Source organism: Pan paniscus, chromosome 19 (genome assembly GCF_029289425.2).
Source record: "Pan paniscus chromosome 19, NHGRI_mPanPan1-v2.0_pri, whole genome shotgun sequence".
In the NCBI taxonomy this organism is placed as follows: Eukaryota; Metazoa; Chordata; class Mammalia; order Primates; family Hominidae; genus Pan; species Pan paniscus.
The window spans coordinates 13,096,435-13,112,960 of NC_073268.2; the positions used below are offsets into that span (position 1 = coordinate 13,096,435).

A 16,526-nucleotide genomic window follows, 5' to 3' on the forward strand; every position below is an offset into this window, starting at 1 on the left:
TAAGGAACGCACATCCGCCAATCACGAGTTGCGTCGCCACCGCCCCCCAGCGCCCCATCTCCCCACCCTCTCTTCTCCACCAGCCAACGTCCGGGAAAAACGAGTAAGTACAGGTTCGTTCTGCCAATCCCCGCCGGCCACAGCTAACTTTCCCGCCCGGCCCCTTTCTGTCATAATTGAGGTGTCCAAAACCAGCCAATCAGGAACGCGAGAGTATCCCGCGTTTGCTTTCGCTCGCCGAGGCGCGTATCAGTCGGAATTTTGGGGAGCCAACCGCGCCGTCTGTCCCTGGCAAGCCAGCTGCGGTTTCAAGGAGGTGGCGGGAAGCCTGTGTGTGCTCGAATTCGTCACCCTCATGGTCGCTCCGGTAAGTGCTGCGGGGCAGCATTTTCTCTGAGGAGGAGCGGGGACGGGCGAGACTGGCTTAAGCGTCTTCGCGAGGGAGCGCGGCGGCCTGTGTGTCGGCCTCACCCCGGGCTCCGACCTGAAGGTCCCAGCATGCAGCGCGGGCGCGGGGCCCGACGGAAGCCGGGAGCCGGCCGGAAGCAGTTCCTGCGCTCTGGCTTCTGGGTCCTGTCCTGCGCGATCGCGGGGTCTTAGACAGCTCAACTCGCCGAGATGACCTGGGCACCTCTGCGTTGAATCGGCAAATACTGATCAAGCCGCATTTATTCTGCTCTCAGGAACTCTAAGTCTAGCAGAGAAGATGAGGCGGTAGATGTTCATCAGTCAGTGCCCGAAGAGAAGTCCTAATGGGAATTCGAAGAAAGGAGTTAATCAAGGAAGTGTATTTTTTTGTTGTTGTTTGAGATGGCGCCCACCTGTAATCCCAGCTACTTGGGAGGCTGAGCTAAGAGGATCACTTGAACTTAGGAGGCAGAGGTTGTAGCGAGCCGAGATCATACCACTGTACTCCAGCCTGGGCGAAAGAGTGAGACTTTGTCTCAAACAACAACAACAACAACAACAAGAAAATTAGCCAGGCATGGTGGCCTGCACCTGTTGTCCCGGCTACTTGGGAGACTGAGGTGGGAGGATTGCTTGGGCCCGGGAGGTTGAGGCTGCAGTGATCCGTGATCGTGCCATTGCACTCCAGCCTGGGCGACAGAGCGAGAACATGTCTCAAAGAAAAAAAGAAAAACAGAAAGAAATCCTACCTTACATATACAGTCAAACAGTTATAACCACTCCATATTTAGCCATTACAAACGTAAATTTTTATTTTATTTTATTTTATTTTTTGAGACAGAGTCTCGCTCTGTTGCCCAGGCTGGGGTGCAGTGGCACAATCTCGGCTCACTGCAACCTTCGCCTCTCGGGTTCCAGTGATTCTCCTGCCTCAGCCTCCCGAGTAGCTGGGATTGCAAGTGCCCACCATCACGCCTGGGTAATTTTTGTATTTCTAGTAGAGATAGGGTTTTGCCATGTTGGCCAGGCTGGTCTCGAACTCCTGACCTCAGGTGATCCGTCCATCCGGCCTCCTAAAGTGCTGAGATTACAGGCTTGAGCTATCGTGCTCAGCCTACAAACATAAATTCTTAAGATTGGCTGCATCTTATCTTCCCATAAGAAGATTTGACTGTACTGCTTATTGCAAATTATTTCATAAAGTGCATCCTAAATTCACCTGATAATTGAAGTAGCAGTTTGTTTTAGCTAATTGCCTGTATCTGAAGGAATAATAAAATTTCTCTTATTTCTATGACAAGCATATCATTTCATCTCAGAAAAAGATGCCTAGGTTGAATTCCCACAATGATAAGGAGATAGGGGTTTTATTTTCCTAGATGTTTATATTTGAGAGGAATTACTCGCAGACCCTTGAAAAAACATGTCAGGGTTATAAAGCTGACAAGGGACTTACTCATCTTCTAATTGGGTTTTTTTCAGATGGCTTGGCTGGAGGACAAGCAAATTGAGGACATTGGCAACGGAGTGATCAAAATGATAGATCATGAGGCCTAAAATGAATAAGGAAAGAAGAGAAGTGGCAGAGGCTGAGAACAGAAAGAGAGGGTGGAGGGGCTGTAAATCTTGAAGATTAGGGTATAATATGAGTATATGAGTAAGATTTGGAAGAATTGTATAGGAGGCAGTAGTCAAAAAGTAGAAGCAGTTTGGAAGAGTAGTTACAAATATCAAGAGCCAGGTGGCTAAAAGGTGGAGCTATAGGTCATTGAAGCTCAAGAAACTGAGTCTCTAGGGCATTGGTTAAGTCATCTGTCTAGACTTCAAAGTTGTCTAGGATGATAATTCAGAAGACTGATCTGTGCCAAAGTCACAGGTAAGGGAAGTGAACAACGAGGAGGGGAAAAGGGAGGGTATAGGCTGATGGAAGGAGCCTCAGAGAGGCAAGAGTTTATATCCTGTTGTGGGAGTGGCATCAGGTATAAAGGAACACAAACTCCTTATTTTTTATTGATTTGCTTCTTTGTTTGCTATATGTAATGTGATTGGTTACTTCCTGCAGAAGATTTTTTTTTTTCCAAATGAATTATTTCATTTTTACATTTGCAGGTTTTTCACGACTGAAAATAATATAGCAAAATAAGCCAAGATGTCTGTGGATCCAATGACCTACGAGGCCCAGTTCTTTGGCTTCACGCCACAAACGTGCATGCTTCGGATCTACATTGCATTTCAAGACTACCTATTTGAAGTGATGCAGGCCGTTGAACAGGTTATTCTGAAGAAGCTGGATGGCATCCCAGACTGTGACATTAGCCCAGTGCAGATTCGCAAATGCACAGAGAAGTTTCTTTGCTTCATGAAAGGACATTTTGATAACCTTTTTAGCAAAATGGAGCAACTGTTTTTACAGCTGATTTTACGTATTCCCTCAAACATCTTGCTTCCTGAAGATAAATGTAAGGAGACACCTTATAGTGAGGAAGATTTTCAGCATCTCCAGAAAGAAATTGAACAGTTACAGGAGAAGTACAAGACTGAATTATGTACTAAGCAGGCCCTTCTTGCAGAATTAGAAGAGCAAAAAATTGTTCAGGCCAAACTCAAACAGACGTTGACTTTCTTTGATGAGCTTCATAATGTTGGCAGAGATCATGGGACTAGTGATTTTAGGGAGAGTTTAGTATCCCTGGTTCAGAACTCCAGAAAACTACAGAACATTAGAGACAATGTGGAAAAGGAATCGAAACGACTGAAAATATCTTAATTGCTCAGTAGTCAAAAGGAGGAGCCTGTCAAAAAGTAGAATCATAAGGAATTTATACCAGTGACTGTTCAAACCAACCATACTTTTTATTAGATTTGCTTTGTCAACTCTTTCTTGTATTCTGTGTTTTCCTCTTTTTTGGTCCACTTTGCTGAGGTATGAAGTGTACTACTTTGAACTAGGCTGAAGCATCTGTTCCTTAGAGTCTTCTAGTAAGTGGGAAGGGATCAAACAAAGAAGCCATGACCAGTTAAAGACATTTGCAGAGTTATACCTTGGTCATAAGTCCTTTGTGACCTTGATTATTTTGGCTTACTCTTTGGATGAGACCAGACAAGAAAAGGATTAAACGGGTGGCTCCTTTAATATTATTATTATTGTTTTTGAGACAAGGTCCCCTTCTGTCACCCAGGTTAGAGTAGATTTCAGTGGCACAATCTTGGCTCACTGCAACCTCTGTGTCCTGGGCTCAAGTGATCCTCCTGCCTCAGCCTCCCAAGTAGCTAGGACCACAGGTGCATGTCACCATGCTTGGCTAATTTTTTTGCAGAAACGAGGCCTCACTATATTGTCCAGGCTGAGTGGCTCTTTTATTAACCAGTCATTACACTGCGGAACAGCCAACATAGAGTACTTGCTCTCGCCCTGTGAATTTTCTTTCATGAGGGAGTCAATATGTAGTGGAAAGAAGCATGTAGCAAAAAAGACAACCTTGACCTTTAATAAAAAAGAAGTTGGTTTATTTCTGAAATAAATCCCCTGACAAAAAACCTGGTGATGTTAAGCAATTGACTGTCTTAGAGTCCAGCAGAAGACCTTAGACAAAAAAAGCAGAACCCACTGGAGTAGAAAAGGAAGCATGTAGCATATACTCAGTAGTGAAATTTAATTTTACTGACTGTTAGATATCTATGCCAATTTGTTTTCATACTTCAGTTGGTTTTGGAATCTGCCTTATACCTAATATTTAATTATTTATTCACACTCATAAGCATCAAATATTTAATGCCCTCAGTGGGAAATTTGTGTTTAAACTCAATGGAATCTAATATTTCTTTATGTCGTTAGTCCCTGTAAAATGTTAGGTCACCCAAGGAAAGGGGAGAAATAGCAATGGTTGTTCCTAAGGTATTGCTTGCCCTCCATGTCTTCCTAAAGAGCAGAACTTGGAGTTTCTCCTTTATGTAGAGAAGAAGTAACTTAGGGTGTATTTGCAATGAAATATTCATAGATATTGAAAGCTTGTGTTTACATGAAGTATGTTTATTATCAAGAAGTCCTTTTTCCAATTCTGTACATTAAATATATGTGTTTTAAAGGGTTTGGTTTTTTATTTTCTGCTGTCTATAATGCCATGGTATATTTCTTTCCAGTATGACTTTTTACTCAGTTGAAAACACTATCTTTTTCACATTTATAGCTTATTCAGAATCTACTGTAGTGGGTCGAACAGTGATCCCTCCGAAGATAGGTCCATGTCCTAATTCCTGGAACCTGTGAATGTTGCCTTATTCAGAAACGGGGTCTTTACAGGTATAATTAAGGATATGGAGATAAGGAGATCATCCTGCATTATTTGGATGGACCCTAAATCCAGTGAAAAGTCTCCTTAGAAAGGCAGAGGGAGATTTCAGACAGAAAAGCAGGAGGTATTATGACCTAAAGGCAGGTTGGGGCCGGGCATGGTGGCTCACACCTGTAATCCCAGCACTTTGGGAGGCCTAGGTGGGCAGATCACTTGAGGTCAGGAGTTCAAGACCAGCCTGGCCAGCATGGTGAAAACCTGTCTCTACCAAAAATACAAAAAATTAGCCAGGTGTGGTGGTGCATGCCTGTAATCCTAGCTACTCGGGAGGCTGAGGCAGGAGAATCGCTTGAACCCGGGAGGCGGAGGTTGCAGTGAGCGGAGATCGTGCTACTGCACTCCAGCCTGGTGACAGAGCAAGACTCCATCTCAGAAAAAAAAAAAAAAAAGTTTGGAGTAATGCAGCCCCCACAAGCTGGAAGAGGCAAAGAAGAGATTCTGCCTTAGAGCCAACAGGTGGATTGCATTTCTGGCTTCCGGAACTGTGAGAGAATATGTTTTAAGTCATCAGTTTGTTACAGCAGTCACAGGAAACAATATACCTATTAGTAGGCATGTTAGTGAAATCAGAATATTGAGATGTTCATGAGGATATAAGCTATCTATTAAGGAAACTACTGCTGAGGCCTTGTCATTATTATATGCAGTAATATGGTTCATCTTAATACAGTTAAGTATGGTCATGACCTGGATAGAAGGGTGAAATCCAGTGTTTGAACTCGGGTCCATTTTGTGTTGAGTACATGCTTAATAATTGCTGGACATTACTGTTGCTGTTTGTTATGGTGGTGTCTCTGCAGAAATAATATAGTTGACCCTATCATCCTCTAATAAGTAAATTCTCCCTTCAGAAATTTATGACTAAATCAGAATTATATACAGTTGTTTACCCATTCTCTGCTTCCCTGGAATGCAAGGTTGTTTTAACGTGTGAAAATGCATCAATAGAACAGAATAAATAGAACCACAAGAGAATAAAGGATAAAATTGTCCCATCTCCCATCCAGCATCAATCTCACCCAATTTCTCACTCCCCCCCCCCACCCCAATACGAGATCCCGTTGTTCTGTAATACCAAACCTTCCCTGGTTTTATTTATTCTCTACTGTCATGCCTATTCACCACTACATAATGGATGTAAATGCAAAAAAAAAAAAAAATTCTTAACATAGCTGGGTGCAGTGGCTCATGCCTGTAATGCCAGCACTTTGGGAGGCTGAGGCAGGCAGATCGCCTGAGCTCAGGGGTTCAAGACTAGCCTGGGCAACATGATGAAACCCTATCTCTACTAAAATACAAACATTAACCAGGTGTGGTGGCGCGCTCCTGTAATCCCAGCTACTTGGGAGGCTGAGGAACGAGTATTGCTTGAACCCGGGAGGTGGAGGTTACAGTGAGCCGAGATTGCACCACTGCACTCCATCGTGGGTGATAAGAGTGAGACTGTCTCAAAAAGCAAAAAACAAACAAAAATTAGCCAGGCGTGCTGGCGTGCACCTGCAATCCCAGCTACTCAGGAGGCTAAGGCACGAGAATCACTTGAACCCGGGAGGCAGAGGTTGCAATATGAGACGAGGTCCTGCCGCCGCACTCTAACCTGGACAACAGACTGAGACTCTGTAAAAACAAACAAACAAACAAACAAACAAAGCCAGGCATGGTGGCTCACGCCTGTAATCCCAGCACTTTGGGAGACTTGATGTGGGAGGATTGTTTGAGCACAGGAGTTCAAGACCAGCCTAGGCAACATAGTGAGACCCCATCTCTACAAACACTAGAAAAAATCAGCCAGGCATGGTGGTACATGCCTGTAGTCCCAGAGACCTGGGAGGCTGAGGTGGGAGGATAGCTCAAGCCAGGGAAGTTGAGGCTGCAGTGAGCCATGGTTATGAACACTGCACTCCAGCCTGGGTAACGGAGTGAGACCCTGTCTCAAAAAAAAAAAAAAAATCCTCAACAAAATATAAGTAAATCAAATCCAGTAGTATATAAAAAGGATTATACACGATGACCAAGTGGGATTTATCCCAGGAATGTAAGGTTGGTTTAACTGCTGAAAATGAATTAATGAAATACACCACCTCAATAGAATAAAGAACAAAAACCCTATGATCACCTCAACGGACACATAAAAACATTTGACAAAATTCAACACCCCTCCATGCCAAAAACACTCAACAAACTAAGAACAGAAGGGAATTTCCTTAACCTGATAAAGGGCATCTATGAAAAACTCACAGCTCACATCACACTTAATGGTGAAATACTGAATATCAGGAAAGAAAGCAAAGGAGGTCCACTCTCAGCATCCTATTCAGCATTTGCTGAAGATCCTACCCAGGAAAGTTTCCCAAGAAAGAGAAATAAAAGGAATCCAGATTGGAAAGACAGATCGTATCTGCAGATGATATGATCTTGTAGAAGACCATTCTGTTGTCATCTTAAACTATTAGAACTAATAGTTATGATTATTAGAACAAATAAATGAGTTTCAGCAAGGATTCAGAATATAATATCAATGTAAGAAAAGCTATTATTTTTCTTTTTTTGAGATAAGGTCCCGCCCTGTTGCCCTGGCTGGAGTGCAGTGGCAAGATCTCAGCTCACTGCAGCCTCAACCACCCGGGCTCAAGTGATCCTCCCACTTCAGCCTCCAGAGTAGCTGAGACCACAAAGAGCTTGCCACCATGCCCGACTAATTTTTTAAATTATTAGTAGAGATGAGGTCTTGCTATGTTGCCCAGGCTGGTCTCAAACTCACAGGCTCAAGTGATCCTCCTGCCTCAGTCTCCCAAAGTGCTGGGATTACAGGCATGAGCCACTGTACCAAGCCTCAATTATTTTTCTATGCACTAGCAATGAGCAAACAGGAAATGAAATTGAGAAATCAATTCCATTTTGAAGACACCAAAAATAAAATCCTTTGAAGAAATTTAACAGAAAATGTAGAAAACTCATTGTATTAGTCCGTTTTCATGATGCTAATAAAGACACGATCCCTATCAAAATTCTAATTGACTTGTTTGTAGAAATTGGCAAGCTGATCCTGAAGTGTATATAGAAATTCAAAAGACCTAGACTAGCAAAAGCAATTTTGACAAAGAATAACAAAGTTGGAGAACTCATACTTTCCAATTTCAAAATTTACTGCAAAGCTACAGTTATCAGGACTGTGTGTTAATGGAATAAAGATAGACATATAGATAAATAGAGGTAAGAATCCAGGCCAGGTGAGGTAGCTCACGCCTGTAATCCTGGCACTTTGAGAGTTCAAGGCAGGTGGATCACTTGAGGTCGGGAGTTCAAGACCAGCCTGGCCAACATAGTGAAACCCCATCTCTAATAAAAAAAAAAAATACAAAAATTAGCCAGACATGGTGGCGCAAACCTTTAATCGCAGCTACTTGGGAAGCTGAGGCAGGAGAATCACTTGAAGCTGGGAGGTGGAGGTTGCAGTGGGCCGAGATCATGCCACTGCACTCCAGCCTGGGGGACAGAGTGAGACTCCATTTCAAAAAAAAAAAAAAAAAAAAGAGAATCCAAAAATTAACCCTCACACACACACAGATACTTTTAAAAAACAACAAAAACCAGAAATTAACCCTCACATTTACAGTCAAATGATTTGGATAAGGGTGCTGGGATAATTCAATGGGGGAAGAAGAGTCTTCTCAACAGACAGTGTTGGGATAACTGGACGCCCTCATACAAAAGAATGAAGTTGGATCCTACTGCACACCATGTACAAATATGAACTTAAAATGGATCAAAGACCTACATTTAAGAGCTAAAACTATAAAACTCTTAGAAGAAAACATGTATTAGGTTTAAATCTTCATAATCTTTGTGGGTCAGTAGTTTCTTAGCTACGTCACCAAAAACATAAGCAACAAAGGAAAAATAGATGAACTGGATATCATCAAAATTTAAAACTTTTGTGTTTCAAAGACACCATCACAAATGTGAAAAGACAACTCACAGAATGGGACAATAAATTGTAAATCATTTAATAATGGACTTGTATCTAAAATATATAAAGAACCCTTAGAGGCCAGGCGCGGTGGCTCACGCCTGTAATCCCAGCACTTTGGGAGACCGAGGTGGGCGGATTGCCTGAGCTCAGGAGTTCGAGACCAGCCTGGGCAACACGGTGAAACTCCGTTTCTACTAAAATACAAGATATTAGTCAGGCATGGCAGCGTACACCTGTCATCCCAGCTACTGGGGAGGCTGAAGCAGGAGAATTGCTTGAACCCAGGAGGCGGAGGTTGCAGTTTATGGTGCCACTGCACTCCAGCCTGGGCAATAGAGCGAGACTCTGTCTCAAAAAACAAACAAACAAACCAACCATCTCTACAAAAAATACAAAAATCAGCTGGGCATTGTGGCGTTCACCTGTAGTTCCAGCTACTTAGGAGGCTGAAGTGGGAGAATCGTGTGAGCCCAGGAGGTGAAGGTGGCAGTGAACCAAGATTGTGTCACTGCACTCCAGCCTGAGTGACAGAGCCAGACCCAGTCTCAAAAAAAACAAACAAAAGAAACAAAAAATGTCCCAATATCAATTGTAATGGTTGCACAACTCTGAGTATACTAAAAGCCATTGAATTGTACCCTTTAAATGAGTGAGTTATGAGTTATATGAATTATGTCTTAATATAGCTGGTAAAAATAAGAATACACACTCCAGAAACAATGCCTGGGTTCAAAATCTTGCTCCATTGCTGTGACCTTGGGCAAATCATTTCACCTATGCCTGTTTCCTCATCTGCCAAATGGGAAGAATAATAGAACCTACCTCACAGGGTTGTGAGAATTCAATGAACTCACACTAAATAAAACACTAAGCCGCCACATGTTTAAATTCTATCATTAACAAAGTGAGCTCCATGAAGGCAAGGGTTGTCTCTGTTTTGCTGATAATTATCTCCGGTGCTTTGACTCTAACAAGCAATGACATAGTTAAAAAATTAATCTGGCCAGCCACGGTGGCTAATGCCTGTAATCCCAGCACTTTAGGAGGCCGAGGAAGGCGGATCACCTGAGGTCAGGAGTTTGAGACCAGCCTGACCAACATGGAGAAACCCCATCTCTACTAAAAAAATACAATATTAGCTGGGCATGGTGGTGCATACCTGTAATCCCAGCTACTCCGGAGGCTGAGGCAGGAGAATTGCTTGAACCTGGGAGGCAGAGGTGGAGGTTGTGGTGAGCCAAGATTGTACCTTTGCACTCCAGCCTGGGCAACAGAGCGAGACTGTCTCAAAAAAAAAAAAAAAATTAATCAATTTTCCCAGTATCAGTTTCTACTGTTTCAAATAGCTAAATTTCAACTGTTTCTCAACAACTTAAACTTACTACTGTTCCATGATATTCAGAACCACTGCTTACTTCACTGTCTCCATCTATTTACCTACCACTGACAACCCAAATTACCCGAAACAGTTGGCTTTACCTTCATCCTTTGTGACTTACCGAAAGTCAGTTTACTGAATATCTGATCTTTTCACCTGCCTAGCATCCATGGCTCTTCAGTTTTCCTCTGGGAACTATTCCTTTCCTATTGCATGCTATTTTCACAGGATTGCCTATTAAGATAACTCTTCTGCCTTTTAGCCAAAGATGGGCATGTGACCTCAGCCAGGCTAATAAGACTGTAGAATTTGATTCTTGAGCAGCACGGCACAAGGACCCCAAAAATGGGTCCTTGTTTGTTTGTTTTTTCCTTTTGTTTTATTTGGAGATGGGGTCTCTGCCATGTTGCCTAGCTGGTTTCAAATGTCTGGCCTCGAGGGATCCTCCTGCATCAGTCTCTCAAGTAGCTGGGACTACAGGTGTGCATCACTGCACCTGGCTTGGGGGCCCATTTGTTTTTATGGCCTAAAAGGCTGTCCGTGTATACTAAGCAGACGGGGAAAGGCTTGATATTTTGGACAAAGGAAACTCTTACTGGACTCCCAGAAATTGGAGGACAGTTGCAAGCTCAATATAGGTAAAGCAGTAACTGCGAAATTAGGTGGGCAGTAGGGAGATATGTCATCACATATTCCTGGGATACCTAAACTATAACTCAAACTATATAAGAGGAAAATTGGCCACCTTAGACGCATGATGATACTAAAAGTACATGCTTATTGTGTGTACACATTGAAGTGTACAGATTAAGTGTACACTTAATACTTAGGATTAAGTGTACACTTAATACTTAGTGAGGATTAAGTGGTATCTCATTGTGTAGATGACGTGAGAGTAATGGAAATTTAATATTGATTAGAAAATACAGGCCAGGTACTGGAGCTCTACGGAACCAGGAATTTGAAGGAGAGTGAAATTGGGAGAAGTATGGGGAAGAGAGATGGGCTGATAGGAGAGAATATGGGGGTATGGGAAGAAAATGAATTTGGGGGCTGGAGTGAGTTTAATATTGGAGACAGCAGTGATGGGGTGAGTGTCAAGGAAGACTGGAGTACAATATTGAGACAATAATCAAGTATTTGGGGAACAACGCAATAAATACTGAAATAAGGGGATCAAATGGGGCTGGATATTTAGGAGAATATTGAAGCCAATATTAATATTGTAGAGGCAATAAGATCTAATAACAGTATAGTCATGGGAACCAGGTGTTGGAATTTGGGGTAGAAAATGGAGGCCCAGACCAGGCACAGTGGCTGACACCCGTAATCCCAGCTCTTTAGGAGGCTGAAGCGGGTGGATCACTTGAGGTCAGGAGTTCAAGACCAGCCTGGCCAACATGGTGAAACCCCGTCTCTACTAAAAATACAAAAAAATTATCCGGGTGTGGTGGCACACGCCTGTAATCCCAGCTACTCAGGAGGCTGAGGCAGGAGAGTTGTTTGAACCCAGTAGGCAAAGGTTGCAGTGAGCCAAGATCAGGCCACTGCATTCCAGCCTGGGGCACAGAGTGAGTCTCAGTCTAAAAAAAAAAAAAATCTGGGCATGGTGGCACGCACCTGGAGTCCCAGCTAGTTGGGAGGCTGAGGCACGAGAATTGTTCGAACCTGGGAGGCAGAGGTTGAGGTGAGCTGAGATCATGCCACTGCACGAAAAAAAAAAGAAAAAAAAAAAAAAGAGAAAATGGAGGCCCAGATTTTGTGGCACAAAAAGGGCCATGATATTGTGGAACAGTGACCGAATGTTGAGGAACAGGGACCTTTGGTTTTTGGAACAGGAGGAGGAGTCTACTATCAGGAGATTGACGGAGGAAAAGAAGCTGGGGGATCACATACCGAGTAGTCACTAAGGGACTGTATGAGAGAGAACAGGGCATGTATGAAAGGGAAACAATGAGATCAAATGTTTGGAGAGCGCTAGGCTATATATTGGGAGCCCGTGAGTACTCAATACTAAGCAATAGCAGAAGATCGAATATCCACGATTGAAAGGTGGAAACCAGTGAGGGATAAATATTGTGGTCCTTTGGAGACACTTTTTTTTTTTTTTTTTTTTTGATACAGAGTCTCGCTTTGTCGCCCAGGCTGGGGTGCAGTGGCGCGATCTCGGCTCACTCCAAGCTCCGCCTCCCGGGTTCATGCCATTCTCCTGCCTCAGCCTCCCGAGTAGCTGGGACTACAGGCGCCCACCACCACGCCCGGCTAATTTTTTTTTTTGTATTTTTAGTAGAGACGGGGTTTCATCATGTTAGCCAGGATGGTCTCGATCTCCTGACCTCGTGATCCATCCGCCTCGGTCTCCCAAAGTGCTGGGATTACAGGCGTGAGCCAACGAGCCCGGCCTGGAGACCTAATTTTGGGAAATAGTGCCACCGATTGCTGTGGGGGAATTGCTGTAGTAAAGTGTGATTGTAAAGCACAGGCTGACATTGGGGAACAGTGGATGTCATACTTGTGGCACTGAAACAAGTGTCCGGGGGCAAGATATCAAGGCACAGAGTGATACGGGATTATGGGAAGTCAGAACTGAGAAATGGCAAGGCCCTGATATTGGAAAACAGGGCGTTTGTAAAGACCCAGGGGGAAAATTCCAGAGCTTAGCTGGGGGGCCGTACTCGGTCTTCATAATGGAGGCAAGTGGAAACGAAATACTGAGGGGCAGTAGGCAATGCCACAATGGGATAGTGGCTGATCTGCCATAAGGGATGGTAGACTCGGATACTGGCATGTTGTGAGGACCTGATGTGGAGAAAGATGCCATTGAAAGGCCTTGTAGCTATTTAGTGGAGGGAGAGGCTATATTTTGGAATGCTGGGTCACAGGATTAAGTCTGTTTTGGAGGGACGGTGGGGATGCTGTGGAGCAGACTAGGAAGTTTGGCAGAAGAAGTTAGAAGAGTTGGAAATTAATGGAGAATTGAATATAGAGGAGACTGAAAAAGATAATTTATTCCATCAGAGGCATTACAATTACAGATTACAGACATTTGCAAGTAAATAATATGCAGGGTTAGAGCGCTGCGTTTTGACATTTAACATTCATGAGTAAACAGAGATGGCCGGTGGGTAAATATCTTGCCAAGGTGGTTTCTGGTATTAAGCCTTTTGAGTCTAAGATGACAAATCCCTAGGGGTCAGGTGGTTTTCCCGCACGAACTCTTGTCAATGAGAAATCCCTCAGCCCCTTTTGTCTTGGGTCTCACAGCTCCAAAAGTGCGCCGGGCCAGAACGAAGCCATCCTAGAGTCCCCAAGGACAGCCTTCCCGTGGACCCCGGCTAGGGCCCCCAGAGTCTCATCCTGAGGAGTGCGCCAGCTCCGGGCCTGCGTGCCCGCGGGGTCTGCAGCCACAGGTCCCGCGAGTCCCGGACACTTCCAGGGCGTGGTCTCCTGGTGAGACACCTCCTCCGGGTACCAGTCTCGACTCCTCCGGGCAGCGACAACAAAGTCTAAAGCAGGAAAAACGCACAGTCGTGGTCAGCCAGAGCCCCTGGGGGCGCAGCACGACACCCCGACGAACGCCACTTACCGAGTCCCGCCCTCCAGCTTCGCCTGCTGCGCGCTCTTGTCCTCTCTCGGCCGCGCCAACTCTGGGGCACAGCTGGCTCCTCCTGGGGGCGATGCAGCATCACAGGGCTCCGGCCCACCCCGGGCCAGGGCGCCGACCCTCCCTGCCGGACCCTCTCTAGAAGGCCGCGGGTCTGGGTCTGGCTCATCCCTTAAAGATTCCAAGATTGGGCGCACTCTGAGCTCCCCAAACACAAAATGATGGGATCCCTGCGCGTGCCCCCACGTCACAGAGTGGTAGGGGTCCAGGGACATTCTAATTATAAACGGGGCTCAATCACACCCCAGAATTCTAAACGCCTCCACCCGTAACCTGCAGGTGCAAACAGCACCCTTATTTCATTGCCGGCAGCTACTTTGTACTTTCGTACTGATAGACAAAGATAGTGACAACAAAGACGGAAAGAAACAAGCATCGAAAGCTACATGAAGGGGGTGCAGCGCTGTTCTAAAACACAAAATGCCGAGCCCTGTTTTCCCTTTCCCTCCCCGCTCGGTCCTGCGCCCACCCCGTCCCGCGCTGGCCACTCAGGCAAGCTGTAAATGGATATAGGTAAAGATGCAGGAGGTGATGGAGAAGGCGATGGCTGCGTAGATGAAGATGGAGAGGTGCGGAAAATGGTCGAGATAGCAGCCCTCGTCCAGTGGAGGCGCCTCCTTCTTGGGCGGGGGGCGCGATGCGGCCTTCGGGGGCTGCCCGGCGCGGCCCCCCTGCGCCCTCCCGCCCGCGCGCCGACCAGCCTTCTTGCCCGCGGCCGACGCCGACCTGGGCCCGCGGGCAGCGGGAGGGTCTTCCGGGGGAGGCTTGTCAAACAGGCCTTCGGACTCGGGGTCCGGGCGAATCTGCTCGAGACCCCAGGGTCTGCGCCGAAAGAGTCCGTCAGCCATGGGCAGGATCGCGGGTAGGTGGGTCAGCCGGGTCTGGGTCAGAGCGCAGTGGGCGGTGGGCGGGGCTGCGGCTGTATTTCTAGCGACCCGGGTGGGGGCGGAGCCAGAGGGGCAGGGGGCCTCTGCAGGGTCCGCCGGGCCTCTCAGCGGAGGCGCCGCTTCGCCTAGCTCCTCCTTCCGCCCCCAGCCTGTTGCAGAGGCTGGCTCGCCGGGTTCCAGCGCCGCTGCCTGCGGCTCGGCAGTCTCTGCGCAGCAAGGTTTGTCTCCATGGCAACCAGACTGGCGGCGCAAGGGGGAGGAAACGCGAGCCGCTGGCTGGGACCCCGGGGCACTAGTAGGCTTGGCACCTAAGAAGCCGAAATGCAACCAGCCAGGCTCTCAGCTGCGTGGGGAGCTTCCCCAGGGCATATTTCTCCTTTTAAAAGAAATATTTATTGTGTGGTCTGTTTTAAATTTTAATCTTAATGCGTGAAAAAGCGAACACATCATCTTTGTAGAAAACTAGAAATTGAGAAAACAGTGTAGGCAAAATCAGTAGTAAAATAAAGCCTCCCACAATCCCAAGGTCCAGAGATAATACAGCTCAAGAATTGGTGCATTTCTCTGCCTTCTTCCTTTTTTTTCTCTGTCTCTCCATCTGCATCTGTATGTGTACAACCTGTTTTCTCTTCTTGCTCTTCACCCACAAAAGCAGGAATCCAGCCTTTTGAGCATCTCGCATATGATTAAGAACAAATCCTTCAAAGACCTGCCTCACCTAAGCCCATTTCTCAGACCCACCTGCGGTCTACTCAGGCCTCCTTGTCATCCACCAAGCCCTCTCTGGCTTCATTGGTACTGCCGCAGGCTGCTGGGCACTAGCATCTCCTGGCGTCTCTGTTGCACCTGAGGTTCCACGGCTGGCTGGTGTTCCTTCCTGGAATGGAGGGAGAACAATCACTTGGATTTATTTGAGTCCCAGTAGATTGGAGAGGTCCACTGGCCAGCTTTGTTAGTTGCAGCAAATCCAACTCAAACTGCCATCAGAGAACTCCCTGCCTCCTGCAAGTGAAAGGCCCGGGGTGAACCAAGGCCAGGGTGCTGAAACGCTGTAACCAGGGTGCTGTTCCTCTCTATCCTACAGCGTTGCCAGGGACTTCTTGCATGGCCAGAGCCTACTAGGTAGTGGTAGGTACTCAGGTTTTTGCTGAATGAATGATGCAGTGAATAACGGCAGCAGCAAACTCTGGTTCTCACAGCTTAACCACCTCAGCTAAAAGGGCTTCCAGTTGGCTGGATGAGGAGAAGATGGAACCCTCATCCGTGATGTTGAGAATGTAAAATGGTGCAGTTCCTTTTTTTTTTTTTGAGACGGGGTCTTGCTCTGTTGTCCAGGCTGGAGTGCAGTGGAGCGGTCTTGGCTCACTGCAACCTCTGCCTCCCAGGTTCAAGCGATTCTCCTGCCTCAGCCTCTGAGTACCTGGGATTACAGGCCCACACCATCATGCCCAGCTAATTTTTTGTATTTGCAGTAGAGACAGGGTTTCACCACATTGGCCAGGCTGGTCTCGAACTTCCTGACCTCAAGTGATCCACCTGCCTCGGCCTCCCAAACTGCTGGGATTACTGGCATGAGCCACTGCGCCAAGCCGGGTGGAAGTATATGAAGGGTGAAATTGAAAGGTGTGGAGGGTGGAATGGAAGTATGGTTTAGGTGGAGTGAAAGAATGTGAAGAATGGAATGGAAGGTTGCAGAAGGCAGAATGGAAGGACATGGAAGGACCAGAGAGTGAAAAGTGGAATGAGAGGATGTTAAGGGTGGCATGGAAGAGCTTGAAGGATGTCATGGAGGGGTGTGAAGGGTGGAATTGAAGGGTGTGAAGGGTGAAATGGGAGGTTGCTTAGGGTGAAATGGAAGATGTGA

The 16,526-nt window shown here is 46.1% G+C and overlaps 4 protein-coding genes across 24 annotated transcripts in view; 1 reads left to right on the forward strand and 3 right to left on the reverse strand.

Annotated features, from left to right (window-relative positions):
• The first annotated feature begins 25 nt into the window (after positions 1 to 25).
• MIS12 (MIS12 kinetochore complex component) lies at positions 26 to 4,493 on the forward strand. 6 transcript variants are annotated; one of them, XM_055101017.2, is made up of 4 exons: positions 240 to 367; positions 684 to 1,387; positions 1,891 to 2,284; positions 2,518 to 4,493. In XM_055101017.2, exon 4 carries the CDS (start codon positions 2,558 to 2,560, stop codon positions 3,173 to 3,175), a length of 618 nt encoding a protein of 205 aa, XP_054956992.1. In that variant the 5' UTR covers positions 240 to 367; positions 684 to 1,387; positions 1,891 to 2,284; positions 2,518 to 2,557; the 3' UTR covers positions 3,176 to 4,493. The 6 variants fall into 6 exon arrangements, with proteins under 6 accessions (XP_003810211.1, XP_003810212.1, XP_054956992.1 ...); XM_003810164.6 differs by lacking the exon at positions 684 to 1,387 and having other exon boundaries at positions 74 to 367; XM_063598926.1 differs by lacking the exon at positions 240 to 367 and having other exon boundaries at positions 557 to 714.
• The window catches only part of NLRP1 (NLR family pyrin domain containing 1), a 97,929-nt gene continuing 81,887 nt past the window's right edge, over positions 485 to 16,526 (reverse strand). For 9 of the 16 annotated variants that reach the window (XM_063598915.1, XM_063598912.1, XM_063598919.1 and 6 more), the window contains one exon: positions 15,054 to 15,539. In XM_063598915.1, coding sequence (XP_063454985.1) covers positions 15,452 to 15,539 — 88 coding nt within the window. In that variant the 3' untranslated portion in view covers positions 15,054 to 15,451. Of the gene's footprint in view, positions 750 to 8,529; positions 10,015 to 14,831; positions 14,971 to 15,053; positions 15,540 to 16,526 lie in introns of those variants that run through there. The other 7 variants (XR_010110608.1, XR_010110610.1, XM_063598916.1 and 4 more) reach the window with 4 other exon arrangements.
• Positions 13,095 to 13,994, reverse strand: LOC100973474 (uncharacterized). The gene is made up of 2 exons (XM_034941381.3): positions 13,698 to 13,994; positions 13,095 to 13,617 (listed from the first exon to the last, which is right to left on the reverse strand). Exons 1-2 carry the CDS (start codon positions 13,988 to 13,990, stop codon positions 13,464 to 13,466), a joined length of 447 nt encoding a protein of 148 aa, XP_034797272.1. The 5' UTR covers positions 13,991 to 13,994; the 3' UTR covers positions 13,095 to 13,463.
• Positions 14,260 to 14,695, reverse strand: LOC117974258 (uncharacterized). The gene has a single exon (XM_034941382.3). The coding sequence runs from the start codon at positions 14,621 to 14,623 to the stop codon at positions 14,264 to 14,266; it is 360 nt and encodes a 119-aa protein (XP_034797273.1). The 5' UTR covers positions 14,624 to 14,695; the 3' UTR covers positions 14,260 to 14,263.

Excerpts from the sequence above, each read along its gene's own strand:
- MIS12 (XM_003810163.6), top strand. The coding sequence starts at position 2,558 with ATGTCTGTGGATCCAATGACCTACGAGGCCCAGTTCTTTGGCTTCACG.
- LOC100973474 (XM_034941381.3), bottom strand. The coding sequence starts at position 13,990 with ATGTCCCTGGACCCCTACCACTCTGTGACGTGGGGGCACGCGCAGGGA. Across the intron at positions 13,618-13,697 it reads AAGCTGGAGGGCGGGACTCG|ACTTTGTTGTCGCTGCCCGG; the intron begins GTAAGTGGCGTT and ends TTCCTGCTTTAG.
- LOC117974258 (XM_034941382.3), bottom strand. The coding sequence starts at position 14,623 with ATGGCTGACGGACTCTTTCGGCGCAGACCCTGGGGTCTCGAGCAGATT.